The sequence below is a fragment of the Mauremys mutica genome, chromosome 25 (assembly GCF_020497125.1).
Source record: "Mauremys mutica isolate MM-2020 ecotype Southern chromosome 25, ASM2049712v1, whole genome shotgun sequence".
Lineage (NCBI taxonomy): Eukaryota > Metazoa > Chordata > Testudines > Geoemydidae > Mauremys > Mauremys mutica.
In genome coordinates, this window is record NC_059096.1 from 5,335,086 (window position 1) to 5,352,296 (window position 17,211).

Genomic DNA, 17,211 nt, shown 5'->3' on the forward strand with positions numbered 1-17,211 from the left:
TTGTTACCAGGGCTCAGCAGGAATAATATTTATTCCAGGCTGGCAAAACCAGCACCGAAATTTGCCAGCCCATGCACACAATTGACACAGAGTGAGGGTGCCAAAAATGGGACTGGTCAATAAAGAGACTTTATGTGGCTGTCAAACAGGCTGTGCTCAAGGTAAACTGAACGTTGCAGGACTTATTCTAGAGACACGACGATTATCATTGATAGGAGGCTCCAATCCAGATTATTGAGAGAAGGGGTCATTCAGGGCTACAGCACTGCACTGTGACTCAGGAGACCTCGGTTCGGGACTGGGCTCTGACACAGAATGGCCCAGCCGCTCTCCTCAAAGGTATGTTAGGATCTTCAATACCTTTGAGGATTTGGGCCTTACTCACTCTGTGCCTCAGTTTCCCATCTGTGAAATGGGGCTAAGGCTTCTCATTTCTTGTCTCTATGGATTGTAAAGTCTTTGGTGCAAGAACTGTCTCTCCTACGTGTTTGTACAGCACCTAGCACCATGGGGCCTTGAGCTCAGTTGGGGCCACTAGGTGTTACTGTAATACAACTACTGAGACGACTGGGGTCCCATTGTGTGCGGTGCTGTACAAATATATAGGAAAAACAGTCTCTGAGTTTACTGTCTGAAGGAGGCAGAAACAGGAAGGGCAGGGGCCAGGGATATAACATACCGAGAAGTGGCCACAGGGTTGACTGGCACCTTTTGGATGTCTCTGAACACGAGTCTCTTAACAGGCTAGGGCTAAAACCTAGTTGGTAGGTGGGTTTTTTTAAGATGGTTTTAGGAAACAGCAAAGGCAAACTGACCCGGTTGCTCTCTGCCAAAGTGAGGTGCAAAGGGGATAGGGCACAGAACTAGGCTTCAGGAGACCTGGGCTCTGTTCCCAGCTCTGCCACTGACTGCTGTGTGACCTTGGGCGAGTCCCTTCCTCTGTGCCTCAGTTTCCCTCCCACTCTTCCTCTGTCTGCTCTCTCGGGCAGAGCCTGTGTCAATGTGACTGCACAGGACACAGCGCAGTGGGATCCCAATTTTGGTTGGTGCCTGGGGATGCTAAGGTAACATGGATAATAATGTCAGAGAAACAGCCATAAGGCCTGGAAGCTGATCCGCATGAGCGGGAGCCCCTCAAAGCCAGTCAGCCTGCGGGGAAGCAGGGCTTGTGGGCTTGAGTCAATTTGCCAGGCTTGGCTGAGGGCAGCGAAGGAGTATTTCAGTGGCTGACATTTGGATGCGAAGCGTCCCATTTCATCATGCTCGTCCCGGGCTATGAAACCAGACCTGTTTAGCAATGGTGAGCAATCCCTCCTACCACTGCCGGCTGACAAACCGTGTGGGATCCCCATGGGAAAAGGCTGAGTGCTCATCCGACATGTCCCTTCTTGAAAGGGGATGACGGGCGAGGCCGGGGCAGCCTGTGGCTACTGCTGGGTGCGGACAGCACCGGAGACAGCGGGGGCACTTGGAGAAGACCCCCTTGCTTAGTGGCCCCAGTCCTGCTTCTCTGACAGGACCACCAAAGGATATGCAATAGAAGGGCTTCCCCCTTCCCCCCCCCCACCCCTCTGGAGTGGGTTGGTATCATCACTGTATTTTTGCAGATCCACACGGGAAGGCCCACCGAAGTCAGTGATGTTCCTTGGGAGGTGGGCGGGAGGACAAACCCACATGGCTCACGGCCTAAAAATACAATGGGGGGAGGATCAGCATAGTTACTTGGGGGGCGGACGGTATTCGAGTGCTCGGTGCCCCCTCTTTGTTGCATCGCTTTAAGCTGGACACGGCGGGCGTCTCGAACTCAACAGAGATAGAGACCACAGCTCAGCATGTGAAAAACACACAACTTTATTATGGTACAAAACACAAACCCACAAGCCATCACCCCAGGTCTCTTCATAGCAGCAAAGGATCCTACATGGTTTCCTCTGTGGGGCTCCTATGGTAACAGCTTGGGGGACAGGAAAGCAGCCCAGCACCCAGGGTCACTAGCAGCCAACTTCTCCCCTAGTCAAACTCACCACGGGTGACTGGGCACCGGCCTCTCCTGTCTCCCATGCCCCACATCAGGCACTGGAAGCCAGCAAAACCTTCCTGCCACCTCCCAGGAGCAGGTACAAGGCAGCGGAGTGTCACTCCTCGCCAATTCCATCCTTGTATCCTACGTGCGGACGGCCACATGGGAACAAACCAATGAACCAGCTGGTCTGGTGTCTTGTCTCCTACACTGGACCTGGCCAATGGCCCATCTAGCCCAGGGTCCCCACCTCCCCGATCAGACCAATGGAACAACATCTTTCGACCCCACCACATCTAGCCAATAGTCCACCTATCCCGGTATCCCTGCCACACCGGATCTCCTAGCCAACTCCATCAGCCCATCCAGCCTAGTCTCCCTGCCTCGCTGATCAGACCAATGGACCCATCCAACAAGACAGAGGTAGTCAATTCTTTTTCGTCAAGGTCCAAATTTCTTGGTCAAGGTCCAGACTCCATTGAAAACAACAACACAACAGTGATAAGTAAATAAAAGGGGTCCATTCAAAAAGCATCTGGACGGCGGTAAGGTTTTGGCCTGCGGTCCACCTATCGACTACCCCTGCAATACGGTAGCCCCACCTCACTGCCACTTCAGATCTAGCCAGGTATCCCCACTCCCCGAATCAAGCCAATTCGTCTCTGTAGCCTGGTATCTCCCGGATCAAACCAACACGCCCATCTAGTCTAGTATCCCCTGGATCAAACCAACACGCTCATCCCACCCAGCATCCTTCCCCCAATGGTTCAGCTACCCCACCTCCAGCAGTGTCTGACATCAGATGCTCCTGTGCTGTATCTACCGATGTGATACTCGGCCCCGGGGAGGGGAAATTCCCCCACGACCACCCAGCTGGGGATCAGCTTATGCCCTGAAGCACAAATTTCAATGGCACGGCCCCAGCTGGCTTGGTATTCCTGCCTGTATGTGCCTCAACTGGGCAGTCCCCGTGCAGGGAGGGAGTGGAGGGCTAGGAGATGCTTGTATTAGCCAATTCTGCAGCACAGCACCAGCAAACCCCTCCTGAAATCCCCACTGTGCAGCAGGCTGGGCTGGCTGCAGCAGGCGGGGGACCTAGCGAGCAGTCTTTCCCCACCCAGTTTTAGTCTTCATTGCCCCATAAATCAAAAGCCTGATGGACGGGGGCTGGGTTCTGAGACATCCTAGCTGCAGGGAAGGAGGTGGCGAGCAGGGGAGAAGCTACCTAAATCCCCTGCTTCAACTGGTTTCCCTTCCATAGTGTTCAGCCGCCCAGGGACAGACCTATCCTATACGTGACTCTTTGGATCCAGGAACCAATTCAGACGTCTGCTTCAAAAAGCAGGATTGTCCCCAGCCTCTCCAATGCCTTCACCAGCAGAAACCAGGCAGGAGCAATTCTATTAGGGGGAACAGCGATTTTGCCCACTATCGATGGAGGGGGCAGGCCGGATGTGATGAGCTGAGCCCAGATGCCAAGGAATCCACCCCAACACCCAAAGGCCCTTGTGTTCTCAGGACCTGTTCATGGGGCACAGGAGGGAGAGATCAGACCGGCTCTGCTTCAGAGCTCCCAGGGGATGATGACCTACATCCGCTCCGGGATGGAAACCTGTAGCCATAAGTATGTTTAAACTGTGGTCACTGCTAACAAAGGGGTCAGGTCACCCAGCCTAACTCCCATCAGCTTCATGGGAAGATGGTCAAGCCCAGAAACCAGGGGCCTGAGGATCTGTCTACACTGGGCCATTCAGGAAAACTAATCTGAATTAATTTTTAAAGTGGATTAGTTCAACTGCATTAAACCTCTGTGTGGATGGCCTTATTCAGAAGCAATTCGATTTAGCTTCATTCCCATTTAACTAATGCACTTTAAATTCACCCCTGTAGTTAATCCAAATTATCTACTTTCCTGAATATTCTTTTACAGACATGACCTAAGAGGCAAAGTTTGGAGCCACATACAGACTTGCTCAAAGTTCAGCAGGGCTCTGGACGGACCAAAACTAGAATCGTTGATGCAAACTCTACTTCTCCCAGCACCAATTCCTGCTACTGGGGGTAGGACACACTGAACCTGGATCTAAACCCACACTGCTTTTGCTGCATAAATAACAAACCTAATTTGCCCAGTTATTTGCAAGAATCTAACACAGTCTCCTTGTTGACAGCGCAGACAGGGATAGACTCTAGTTAAGGTTAGAAGGTTTTGGATTTTCAGTGGTGAATATAAATAACTGTCAACTTCCTCCTCCACCTAGAAAGTTATTAAAAAAAACTCCACTGAAATTTACAAGGAGGGAAATTTAAATACAGCAGGAGCCAGTTGTATCCCTGAAGTTAATGGAGGGATAAACCAGGCCTCTGTTTTTTCCACACAGGGAGGCAGCTATCCATCTCTTCCGCTCTCTGTTCTGTCTGGTAATCAGTCAATTAAGAGGAGGATTTTATTTGTGACTGATGAATTGTGATTTCTACAATTGTGACATTTGGTCTGAATTAGTTTGGTGTCCCAGTTGTTTTTGTCGTCACTTTCCTGAGAGGGTAAAAATGCAAATGGAAAAGAATCTGAAAAAAAAAAAATCAGTATTATCCTTTGGAAGAGACAGTGGGTGCACTGGGAACGTGACTAAACCAATCACATGGACGGACGTCAGAGAGGGAAAAGGTCCTCAGAATTTCTCAACCCTTTACCAAAACCTGTCTGCAGCGAGCACAGTTCTGATCCCAGCCCAGATGGGACCAGTGATGAGCAACTGGTTTTTGAGACTGGTAGGTGCACATTAAACGAGCTTCCTTTCTAAGCTTCCATCCTCCCCAACTGGCAAAGCCTGGTTTCACCTTAATAATAATATTAATAAAATAATAATAATAAAACAGTCTAAGATAAAGAGCTCGGCTCATATTCGGAGATGGGTCTGAACCTCCTCCAACCTCCAAATGTTCTGGAAGTTAGAGGCTTCTTGGCCTCCAATCTCCACTCTGAATCTGGCAAATTACCCCATGTTTTAATAACGGGCCAAACCATGATATCAACTGTGAAAAATCCCCAGGCCGGATTCTTGGCTGGTGTCAATCAGCCCACTGAATGGAGGGGAACCGAGAGACGCCAGCTGAGGATCCGGCCCCCAGAATTTTGGATCTAGAGGTAGCCGCAGCCGTGTTTTAAAACCTCACCCCAAATCTAACGACAGAGGCCCAACCCTCCACTTCCCACAGTTACACTTGTGCTGGCAGAAGAGCCAGTCTGACTTGCTCGAGGGTTCTGCCGACATTTAGGAAAACAATTATATGAAACAACTACTTCATTTAAAAAAAGGGGGGGGGATAGGATCAAGAGAGAAAAAAAAAAAGACAGTTTCCTTCAGGATAAACTGGTTTAAAATCAACAGTTTAACAAAAAACAAAAAACGAACAACAGGGCGGGGGGAGGGTGGAATTTCTAGGGATGTTTCCCAACACATCAGCTTCCATAGCACAAATGATAATCTAGGCATTTAATAAATATCGCTGGAGTGCAGCGCTTGGGATCAGGCTCAGAGCAGCCTGGATTCAGCTTCCAGTGCAAAACAAGACCCACCCAGCCCAGGTGCTAAGGGAGAGGGTGGTTTGACGCTCCTCTCCCTCCCTGCCTGGCCCGATTGGGCCATAGGATCGGAATCCGGCTGCTGCCGGCTCCACTGGCTTCCCAACGCAACGCTCACCTCCCCCGGGGGAGAGCGGGTGACGGCCGGGAGAGGGGTGGGCGTGGGAAAGGAGCAGCTGCACACGTTAGGCAATCGCACAAGGCCGGCACGTTGCACAACTCGCCCAGCAGCCTCGGCGCAGTGCCCCCCCCCCGAGGCTTCCCCCCGCATCCCCGCCCCAGAGCGACGCTCCCCACACCCAGGTGGCTCATCGCGGGGTTTCTCCCCCCCAGTCCCCGTAGGGCGAGTGGGTTCCCGCCACGAGAAAGGCTCTTCTCTGCGGCTCGGCCCGTCCCTGGGCCTCAGCCTTGACTGGATTCGCCCACCCCACCCGGGGAAGATTGTCCTCCCAGTGCGGCCAAAAGCAGGAGGGGGCAGAGGTCACATGGCAGAGCCTGGACCCCCGTGGGAACCGCCTGAGGCAGACTCATGGGGGCCTGAACATCCAGGGGCTCCACTGTGGAACCGCCCCCTGCTTGGGCTGACGCGGGGTGGGAACCCCCGTCCCTTTGGCGGATCATCACAGTGGCTGCAGGGACCGACAGCCGGGAGCGGGGCTGTAACGGCTAAACACGGGGCCTTCGAATGGGAGGTGGCGAGAGAGGAGAGGCCGAGGTTGGCTAAGCTACTCGGGGGGGAGAGGGGGGTGGATTGCCCCACACCTAGAACCAAGCAAGTGCAATGCCCCTGCCTCTGGCAGGTTCCCACCTGGGGCCAGCTTGTCCCCTACACTCCATGAGCCGGGCAGCTCAGCGGGACCCCCGCAGGAGCCCGCCGCCTGGGTGTATGACACGGCAGCTGCTCAACCTCCCCGAACACCCTGTGGGGGCAGCTCAACCTCCCCCCACCCCCGCCCCGGGTAGCTGGGCAGGGACAGCTTTGCCCCACACCACGCCGGGTCAGCGGAGACCGAGGGGTCTCTGCCCCACGGCAGCTTCGGGGCTGGATTCTAAGGGCCGATCCCAGCTCATACAGGTCCTGGGGAATGGCGGGGGTCTGTTCCTCTGCTGGGGGGGCTGGGGGAGGAGGAAGAGCAGTGAACCCCTCCGCTCCCCCTCTAAAGGGGGTTCCCTTTGGGGCAAGCTGCTTGTAAACGAGCCTTTCCCAACCCGCTGTTACATTCTCCCCTTTTGGCCCCAGACGTGTCTGGACGGCTGCGGCCGAGAGGGAGGGGCCCTGGCTGCTCCGGGTCCCCCTTGATGTTCTTTCCAAGCAGCCTCCCTCATGCCAGAAGTTGTAGCAGCACAAAGCAGGGGGCGGGCGGGCGGGAGGATCCCCGGGGAAGCTTCTGCAGCCCAGCGAGAGCAGCCAGATGAGCGAAACCCCCCCAGGGCAGGAGCCGGCTTCTGGGAGCTTCCCAGGCAGGGCAGCAGGGAGCAAAGGGGATCGGGCCAGGAGGGTCACTTTGCAGGGTAGAGTGCGAAGCCGGGTGGGGTGAGGAGCTGGAAGAGGAGAAAATGGTCCCGGGGTGGGGAGAGGAGAGGCGGTGGATGGGGGAGGGGAGGAGGTGATTGGGTGGGGGAGGGGAAAGGCAGTGGATGGAGGAGGTAGAGGGCCCTAAGACCACCCTCGGTTATAGTGTCTTGCCTGCCTCTTCTGCCAGCTGAGCCTGGAGCACAGTTCTCCAGGCTCTGACTTTGCTGTTCAGCAGGGAGCATCTGGATCCGGGACGCCAGCCTCCACCGGAGACATCCCTCCCCACCACTTGGCATGGGGCTGCCCCCTCCCCTCCTGCCCCCTACCCCCACCCCATCGGCACAATTCCTCAACTCAGATCCTTCAAAAAAAAGGTCTCAGCCCTTAACGCCCGAACCGGAAGAGGAAGGAGACCAGCCCCCAGGCCGGACCCTCCCAGCCCCCTGGGGGAGGAGAGGCCCCGTGCCCAACGCACCGAGATTGCGTCCTTTCCTCCTACAGAATAAATAGCTTCATGCTCAGAGGACACAGCCACGTACGCCCCGGCCCAGGGACCACGGCCCTGCCAGGGGAGACCCGGCGCCGGGTAGGGCACGTCCATCCTGCGGTACCGGAGAGAGGCGGGGGCATCTCGGAGGGGGAGAGGCTCAGTTGGGCTGGGTCGCGGGGCTGGAGCTGCCAGCCTCGGGCTCCCTCTTGCCTTTGGCCGGAGGGTCTGCCCCGCCCTTGCCCTCCCCCTCCGCTCCCTCTTTGGCCCCCTCGTGCGTCTTCATGTGCTTGCTGAGGTGGTCGCTCCTCATGAAGACCCGGCTGCACACGGGGCAGGTGAACTTCTTGGTCCCCGTGTGGGTCTGGAGGTGCCGCTGCAGCTCGTCGGAGCGGGTGAAGCGCTTGCCGCAGAAGAGCCAGTTGCAGACGAAGGGCCGGTCCCCGCTGTGCCACCGGAGATGGGCTTTCAGGTGGGAGGTCTTGGCGTAGGCCTTGCCACAGCCGGGGATGTGGCAGTTGTGCAGATGCTTCTTCTTGGCCCCGTCCGGGCACGGACCCACCCTCTCGGCCTCCTGGCAGTTCGGGCAGCGGCACACTGCCTGCCCGGCGCTCCGGGGCACCGATCGCCTCGAGCTCTTTGGCCTAGCGGTACCGTCCACGGCCTGCTCGAGAACCTGCGGCTCCGGAGGCAAGTCGAGTGGCTTCAGCCCTTCCTGGCCCATCAGGTGCTGGGCCGAGGGCAGGAGGTGATGCGGCGGGCCACAGAGCTGGTGCTCAGCGGAGCCGTAACCCCCCAGCACCGGCTGCAGTCCGCCCGCGGGGCCAGGGGCTTGCAGGCTGCCCTGACCCGGCTGCAGCTCCATCCAGCTGGATCCGGCATGGAGGTCCCACCAGGGATTCACGCCGCCATCCTCGGCGGCGTTGCTGGGGTGCGAGGGCCTGAACCAGGGCTCGTAGGGGTGCGCCATTTCGGGAGGCGGCTGCAGGAGCTTGGAGTACGGGCCGGGGGCCAGCAGGCTGTCACCATCCAGGTCTAGCCTCGAAGAGCCATGCAGATCGTAGCCAGGGGCAGCCGCGAACTCCACCCCGGGGCCCGCCAAGGGCAGGTGCTGGAGCTCGGCGGGCTGGAGAGGGGAGGGGAAGTCGCTGCCCGCCTCAGAGCTGGCGGGGGGCTGATAGGGCTGCAGGGGCTGCAGGTCCGAGCGCGGAGAGGAGGCGCGCGGCGTGTCCGAGCGCTGATTGGCAAGAGACCCGCAGACGGCCGTGAGCATTGCCGGACTCCAGAGCGGGGCCGCAGCTCCGGCAGACCTGGAGCAGGAGAGAGAGAGGGAGAGGAAGGGGTCTGAGTCGGGAGGCTCATTCCCCTCCCATGCAATTAACCCTGCGCTGCCTTCCCTCGGAACTGGCCCGAGTTTCCCCTTCAACCACGGAGCCAGAGAGGGGTCTGGGCCAGGTCACTTGTTTCACTGGGGGCTGGGATCCTGCTGAGCCCCTCTCCGCACCGAGCTCGGCACAGGACGCCAAATGCATCCCGGGTGTAACTCCACTGATTTCAGTGGATGAATATGGCCCAGAGACGGCTCCTTTCTCATATGGCTGTGCCCCCAACCTCCCAGCAACCGGACAGAGGACACCAGGACAACAACAAGACCTTGGTTTTACATATTATTTGTATTCCCGTAGCCCCTAGGAGCACTGGTCTGGAATCCAGACCGTGTGGCGCTAGGCGCTGTACAAACACAGACCATAAAAGATGGTTCTTATCCCAAGGGGCTTGTCTAGAGAGCTTTTCAATCAGTAGCTCTCAAAGGGCTGTATCGTTATCCCCATTTTACAGATGGGGAAACCGAGGCATAGAGAAGAGTAGTGACTTACTGAAGGTCAGTAGCAGAACTAGGAATAGAACCCAGATCTCCCGAGTCCCCATCCAGAGCTCTAGCCATTAGGCCACCATCCTTTGCCCCCAACCCTGTCCCCAAGGGCTGATGCCCTCCAGCTGGAAGGCTGTCCAGTTGGGTCACTGAATCAGGGGAGGCGAGGTGGACAGGACAGACCATGAGCCTTTCACCCTCACACCCATCATCCAAAGCCGGTTGGAGTCAGTGGAAACGCTCAGGTTGACTTCAATGGGCTCTGGCTCTGTGACGCGTGGCAGGTGGTGCTAAGGATCCCAAAGCAACAGACACCCTGGATGATAGATCTGATGCTGCTCCCCATCCCCTCACAGCTCCCCTCTGTCCGCAGATCCCCTGAGCTGCCCAGCCCTGTATGGTCCCTGGACAGCATCTCAGCTTTGCATCTTCCCCTCTGTGCGCTGTCCAGATGGCCAGGGTGTTTCTGAAGGTATTTTAGAGGCTCCTAAAAAAGGAGGGGGAGGAGCAGATTTAAGTATAGCTTAGTCTCTGTTCCTAAAAGGCCCTCGGAGACAGGCCCCTCTAATAGGCAGCTTCTGGGAGGCGGATTACAGTAATTACAGACTGATCGTCTGCGCTGCTGGATGGAAGAGGCTCCGGCTTCGCTCTGGAGCGCCTCTGAGCTGGGCCCGGGGTGGCAGGGGCGTGGAGAGGCCTGGCGGGGTATTTAGAGCTTTGTTCTGCACGGCTTCGTAGAACGCCCCGGAACAGGCCTGCGGCGCTGCTCGTCGGGCCCATCCCCGCGGGAGTGGCGCTTAAGAACCCAGGAGCTGGTCGGTCAGGTATGGGCCATCCCTAGGGGTTGGTCCATGGAGGTATCCTGCCTGGGGCAGCGGCCAACCCGAAGCAAGCCGAACCTTGCCCCCATCCCTCTCTCCATAAGACAGCTAGTCATGCAGCGCCGTGCACAAGGAAAAGCAGAGGGGATTCCTCACTGCCCCTTGTGACTAGTATCCTGAGCGATGGTGCCTCGCTGGCCGGCGCTTGCATTTCAGGGCTAGAGCTGGGGTCTCCCCAGGCAGACAAAACCCCCCCACCCTCTTACAGGGGAGGGCTGAGTCCCTGATTGAAGTATAAACAATCACTAGCTCGTGTGTCCCTACTGGATGGAATCAGAATTGCTCAGTCGTGTGCCATAGGCCCAATACCGCTGTGGGGCTTCTCAGCTCCAGTGGTCCTGGCTCTGTCTTAGGAAGCGTCTGAGCGCTGCCCCAGCTGATGGGTTGCGATCTGCAGCAAAGGGACAACAGGGAAGTCCTCAGGGGACTGGGATGATGCCGGGGTCAGCAGTAGCTGTAAAAAAGGAGCTCAGCCGTCGCACAGAACAGAACATCACTGCATTGCGTCACTCACAAGGAGGCCACCAGAATGTGTTACCCTTTGCTGCAGAATATACAGGGCCGTGACTTTAATCTTGGGGCCCGGCGTCCTCCCTTTCCCTTGTGTACAGCTAATCCCAGAGAGGGAGGGACGGACACCAGCTCCTTCCAGGGGACAGTTCCACTGGGTTGGTCCCACCTGGAGCTCAGCTGCTCTCTAGCACCAACCCCACAGCACCCGATTTAATCGCATGCTGCCGGACGGCAGGGTAGCGATAGTGGCGTGAACGCTGCATCAAGCCCATGGGCATTTCACAGGGCCTCAGCTCTTTATCTTACATACTTATCTGGCCCCTGTATTACCTGAGCATTTCCGTGTCCAACACATTTATCCCGATAACACCCCTGCGAGGGGCAATTGAGGCACAGAGAGATTTGGTGACTTGCCTGCACAGGAAGCCTGCCGCAGAGCAGAGACGTGAACCAGGGTCTCCCAATCCCCAGGCCAACGCCCTAACCATTGGGCCACCACACGAGGCAGGCTGGTGGCCTTTGCTCTGGCACCAGTTGTCCTTCAGCGCTCAACAGCAGCGGGCGTGGGCCATCCGGCTGCCGGTCAGGAGAGATCTGTGCAGCGGTTTAGACCACTTCACTGGAGGCCGCTGCTGGTCACCATCCCCAAACCACTAAACTCTGCTCCCCTCACCCAACACCCCCGAGTTCCCTCTCCCTTCCCCGCTGCACTAGCAGATTGGGGGCTGCAACAGTGACGCAGAAGGCAGCCTCTGGTCCGTCTGGGCAGCAGTGCCAGGGTAACAAGCAGGAGCCTGGGCTCCTCTGGTGGCACCAGGGAGTTAAGGGGTCAGTTTAACACCCCATGGGCAGATTTCTGGGGAGCCAGTGCCGTGACTTTCCAGACCCTGATGAATTTCAACTGGGAATCAAGATGGTTGTTAAATGGCAGCCAGTGCCCATCAGGGCAGCTGGGACACAGAGCCTACAGCTCCCCCTGCCCAGATGATAGGGAGGCAGGAGTCCTGTCCTCCCAGTAACCACGTCAGCTCCCCTTTCAGCACCTCGCTCGGGGCCTGTCTGCCTGTCCCAGGGCTGGAGTCACCAGCCAGCCCTGCCCTGCTCCACAGCAGCTGAGATCAGGGTTCAGGGCCTGCATTGGGTCCCACGGGATCCCCGTTTGTTTCTCAGGATCCCAGCCGGTGACTCACCCTGCCGAGCTGCGGAAGCCCCATTGGGGCGAGGCGCCCCACCCCAATGTCGAAATCCACCTGCCAGGACTAGCTCCCGCCCCCAAGTTTCCACCAGGAGCGGTACCCAGCCTCCTCCTTGGGGCGCAGCCCTCGCTCTGCTCCAATTGTCTCCTGCCCCCAGGAGTCTTGCTCGGCCTTGGTAACCTGTACCCCATCTTGCTCCCCCGCTTGGCAGCTCTCCATACGTCCCCCCCCCCCACACGCACTCTCCTGGGCCCCCGTAACCTTCCTCATCTTCCTGCTAACGACCATTCGCTGGAGACCCAATCCAGACAGCCCAGCACTGCACAGGAGAATCCGCACCCTCAGGCCAGGGGACGCTGGAAAATCCTGACTCCATTTGGACAGAACCAAGGGAAACCGAAAGCTCCATTCCCCCTACTCTCTCCCCCTTGTTGGGGTAACAGCTCTCCCCACTTCCCCCTACCCTGCCCTGCATTGCTACGGACAAATATGTGCCAATCAAGAACGATGCCACTCCAGAAATGGTCGCTACCAGCAGCATCCTGAACTTCCCCCCATATCACCAGGACAGCTGACGGGAGTTTTCTGTCCCCTTTCTCATGCGCCGTCCCCCACAGATCCTCTCACCGAAGGACCCGCAGCAACGTTAAAGGGGACACCCAACCTCCATTAAAAAACAGAGCAAAAAAAAAAAATCACACCCTGTCGGAAAGCTTTTACCCGCCATTGTTATAAGTAACGCCTGGGTGTGTGTGTGTGCAGGGAAACGTGCTTATGTGACAGTTGCCGTGTTGGCCAAAACACTAGGGATTGAACCAGTGATCTCCTGAGCTAGAAGCTAGAGCCGGAACTAAAGAGACAGGCCTCTCTAGCTGGGGGGCTGAAACAGTTGGATGGTGTCTGGGGATTGGCACAGAGAAGGATTTATAGCACTCACTGCCTGGTGGAGGACACTCAGGGCCATAGAGCAGGTGGAGGTGACAAAGATCAGAGGAGAAAATACATTTCTCTGGTTTTTTTCCTTGTTTGTTTACAGCCTCTTCAACTGTGTCTCGAGTCAGTTTCACGGCTCCCCCGTGGCTAGTCAATTTCCCCTCTGAGTTTGTGTGGGTCTCTCATCCCAACAGGAGTGGAGGGGAGGGAGAACAATTATTGTACAGGCAATGAGATGGGGACAGGCCTGAGGCCTGAAGTTATGTTTGTTTCAGCGTCAGAAACTGACTAGAGTTCACACTGATGGTGCCTGACTGAGCAAACAGGTTCCTGGTATATTTGGACTCAGGACACCAAATCCAATTCTCTGCCCACCCACAAACTATGGGGCTCAGAGTTGAGTTCAATTCTCCAGCAGCTTTAAGCAGAACACTCTTTCCCCCACATTTCGGCGGGGAGGTGGAGCTGGGAGTGGAATTCCCTTCCAGGTGGCACTGCTCCAGCCCTGTCTTTGGCTCCAGGACGCTGACCACGCTAGGGCTCTGGTTTGAAACACACTTGCAGCATAGGGTGGCCTGTGTCCACACCCAACAAAATCACAACCCCATGAGAGGGTGGGGCCCAGTGCATGATTTTAGCTAGCAGGGCGGCTTAAAGAGTAACTCTCCCCACCCTACCCTTGCAATCCAGCATGGACTGGGAAACTGCGCTACAACCATGCTAGCTACAGCCAGGTCCAGAAGCTGCCGTCAGCATGGTTCAGGCCAGACAGGGCCCTACAGGGCAGGGTTTAGCTTGCTTGGGTGAAGTTGATCTTCTGGACAAAGGCTCCATGGACCTTCCACCACCAGGGATAAGGGGGCAACAGTGCCTAGGAAAAGCAAAGCGGGGAAGGGAACTAACCAAGTAGCCAACTGGGAAGGTGCCCAGGGTGCTGATACGATCTGGGCTGGCTTCCCCAGAACTGGGCGGGTCCGGCTGCTGATGGAGAGGGGTGCGTAAAGGGTTAACACCGTGGTGGGGGGGGGGAAATTGGGAGAGAAAGACAATCCCCCACCCCCGGCACTGAACACCACTGAGTTGCCCTGAGCCTGAGGGGTGCTAAGGGCCCTCAGGTCTCTCTGACATCAGTGGCCACTTGAGGGCATGTGGTGTCTCTCGGGATAAGGCCCGCAAACACAGCGGCTGTCTGGCCGGCAGTCGGGGGCAGGAACGGATGTGGTCCCCTCTCCGCATGGAATCACGGGCCACGCTGGGTCTGTGAACAGGTGCCCAGCTCCCTCCCTCCCTGTGCGGCATAAACAGATTTGGCCAAGCAGCCCCTGCAGGACCCACCCCGGCCTCCCTCACTGGTAAAACGTGCAATTCAATGGCTCTTCCCTGCAGGACTCAGCCAGGCTCCTACACCCCCCGGTTAATTGCAAACACACACTCAGCCTCCATCAATAGGAAGCAAATGCTGCTTCCTGGATCCCCAGGGACAGCTCCTGCCGGGATCCAGAGCGATCGCCAGCAGGCCCAGCCCTGCCAGCATGGGACTCCAGTTATCTCCAAAGGGTAGCAGTGTCTAGGGGGAGAACTGAGCACAGGGGCCATCAAAGCCAGGCTGCACCGCATGGTAAAACTGCTTAAGAAGCAAAGGTGCCCTGAAAGGGCCCAATCCTTCTTAGGGCCGAGCTAGGATGCTGCGGGGCCAGTTTCAGCGTACGGGGGGTTGGGTGACACGGGGATCTGTCTAATCCCCCTGCTAAGGAGCCAGGGCAGGCATAAGGCAAAGCAAGGACTCTTCCTAGCCCAGCTCTCTCTAGGCTCCAGTGGGGATGTCAACATCAGTCTAGACCTGGGGCCAGCTTGTCACTTCAGTGACACACGCACAGATCCAGAATCATCCCCCTGATTTCCCAGGAGTCATTCCGGATTGACACCGGCAGGGACTCAGATCCTCCTTCCACTTCTACACTTGGTTAACAAAGCAGAGCCCCCACCCACTGCAGCCGCTCCTGGCCTTGTCACTAACACATGGTCTCTGATCCTGGCTTTGCATTCCCAGAGCGCGGTGCAGACTCATCAGTGGGGCAAGGAGGGGAACAATCTTCTTACCCCAGGAGAGTATGAAACATTTTCCCATCCCCAGTCAGGACAAAAAGTTGGAATCTTGACGATTTTTGTGAACACGCGCAACATCTTTAAAATAAAACTCTCTCTTTGAGCCAAAACCAGGAACTGTTTCATTCAGAAAACACCAGTTCCCAAAAATAGAAATCCAAATATTTTTTCAATACAGGAAATTCATCAAAACCGGCCAGCAGCTGCACTTTTGGTTTTCACAGGTCAACATTTTCCAGCAAAAATAAATAAATGTGTTGATAAATTCCTGAGCAGCTCCACTAATAAACCCCTCAAGCCCCCTTCCCTGCACCCCCTAAGGAAAGTCTAAGGTGCACGAGCACCATTTTACAAGTGGGGAAACTGAGGCACTGAGCAGGAACCAACAACAAGCTGCTGGTGACCGGCTCTGAAGAGGGGGGTGGCAGGAAGCCAAGACCATCTCCCCTTCAATCGATCCTGGCCAGGGGTCCAATCAACCACAACCTGGGGGGGGGGGGCAGGGGCTGGATTGGGCCCAATCCTGCCAGCTCAGACCAGCCCCCTCCGGTAGGACACCCTGAGCACCCCCCACTTTGCACCCAGCCCCCTGTGCATTGGGGGGCTGCCCTGGCGCAGCTACCGCCGTGGGGGGGGGAAACTTACCGGGGGAACCGCCCCCCCCCCCGCAGCAGCGATCGCGGCCGCAGGAACTCCCGGGGCTTCGGCAGCAGGTGCCCCACGACGGGAGAAGGAAGGACCCGGTCCCGAGGCCCCTCCCCGCCCGGCTCCCAGGGGCGCTGACCGCCCCTGACACAACCCGCTGCCCCCCAAAGTTCAGCTACCTGCGGATTCAGCGGGGCCCGGGGGTGCCGCGATCTCCCCGCGGAGCCGTCCTCGCCGGGGCGCCCGGCCCGTCAGTCCGCCCCACGGGCAGAGCCCCTCGGCCGCTGGCCAGCGCCGGTCCCCGCAGCCCGTGCGGAGCGAGCAAGCCCAGGTGAGCGGAGCGATCCCGCCCCGACTCCCGGCCGCGCTCCGCTTCCCTCCTGGCCCGGCTCCGCCCCCCTACCTGCCCCAGCTGCTTTTAACCCTTCCAGGCAGGGCCGGCGCCGCTGACTCCCGGCCCCGGCCGACCGGGGAGCCCACACCGGGGGTGGTTAGCGGGGGGAGACCGGCTCCAGCGCTGGGCTCGCCCCCAGCTCGCTCCAGGGGGCCCGATCGCGGGCAGGGCGATGGACACGTGCTTTGCCCGCACACCCCGGCCGGACACACGGGAACCCGCCGGCTCTAGGGCGCTTGGGAACGTAACTGGAGTGAGGCGTGATTATTAGCACCTCTGGAGGGGTGGCCACCGGCTGCCTGGGCCGGTCTCTCGCCTCTGTGTAGCTGTAGACAGCGGGGGCTTCCTAGCAGGGACCCAGCCCTTCTGCTGGCACTGCAGCCGGCTCAGCACACCTTTGGGTGCTGTAAAAAGAGAGAGACAGAAGGGATGGGGGGATGGGTAGGTGTGGGTGCATGGGGATGGATAGATAGATGGATGGGTGGATGCAAAGAAGAGGGATCAGAGTAAAGGATAGATAGATAGATAGTGGGGTGTATATGGGGATAGATAGATAGATAGATAGTGGGGTGTATATGGGGATAGATAGATAGTGGGGTGTGTATGGGGATGGATAGGGTGTAGATGGGGATAGATAGATAGATAGTGGGGTGTTTATGGGAATAGATAGATATTGGGGTATATATGGGGATAGATAGATAGATAAGATTAGATAGATATTGGCGTCTGTATGGGGATAGATAGATGTGCAGACAGATAAATGAGTACATGAGACTAGATAGATAAGATACAACAGAGAGAGAGTTGAGAGATCAAGTAGAGGAGTATCAGAGGGGGAGCCGTGTTAGTCTGGATCTGTAAAAGCAGCAAAGAGGTGGGTATTCACCCACGAAAGCTCATGCTCCAAAACTTCTGTTAGTCTATAAGGTGCCACAGGACTCTTTGCTGCTTTTCAAGTAGAAGAGGTGGCTACTGGGTAGCTAGATGAGATCAGCTGGCTAGATTAGTCCGATGACGAGTGCCTGACAGCTACTGACATTCCTGGCAGATTCTGGAGAAAG

General features: G+C 57.0%; 1 protein-coding gene across 2 annotated transcripts; it reads right to left on the reverse strand.

Moving 5' to 3' along the window:
* Nucleotides 1-4,802: 4,802 nt before the first annotated feature.
* On the reverse strand, nucleotides 4,803-16,233 carry SP6 (Sp6 transcription factor). 2 transcript variants are annotated; one of them, XM_044999176.1, is made up of 2 exons: nucleotides 16,160-16,233; nucleotides 4,803-8,919 (listed from the first exon to the last, which is right to left on the reverse strand). In XM_044999176.1, the coding sequence occupies exon 2, from the start codon at nucleotides 8,880-8,882 to the stop codon at nucleotides 7,770-7,772; it is 1,113 nt and encodes a 370-aa protein (XP_044855111.1). In that variant the 5' UTR covers nucleotides 8,883-8,919; nucleotides 16,160-16,233; the 3' UTR covers nucleotides 4,803-7,769. The 2 variants fall into 2 exon arrangements, with proteins under 2 accessions (XP_044855111.1, XP_044855110.1); XM_044999175.1 differs by lacking the exon at nucleotides 16,160-16,233 and adding an exon at nucleotides 15,936-16,128.
* Nucleotides 16,234-17,211: the final 978 nt, after the last annotated feature.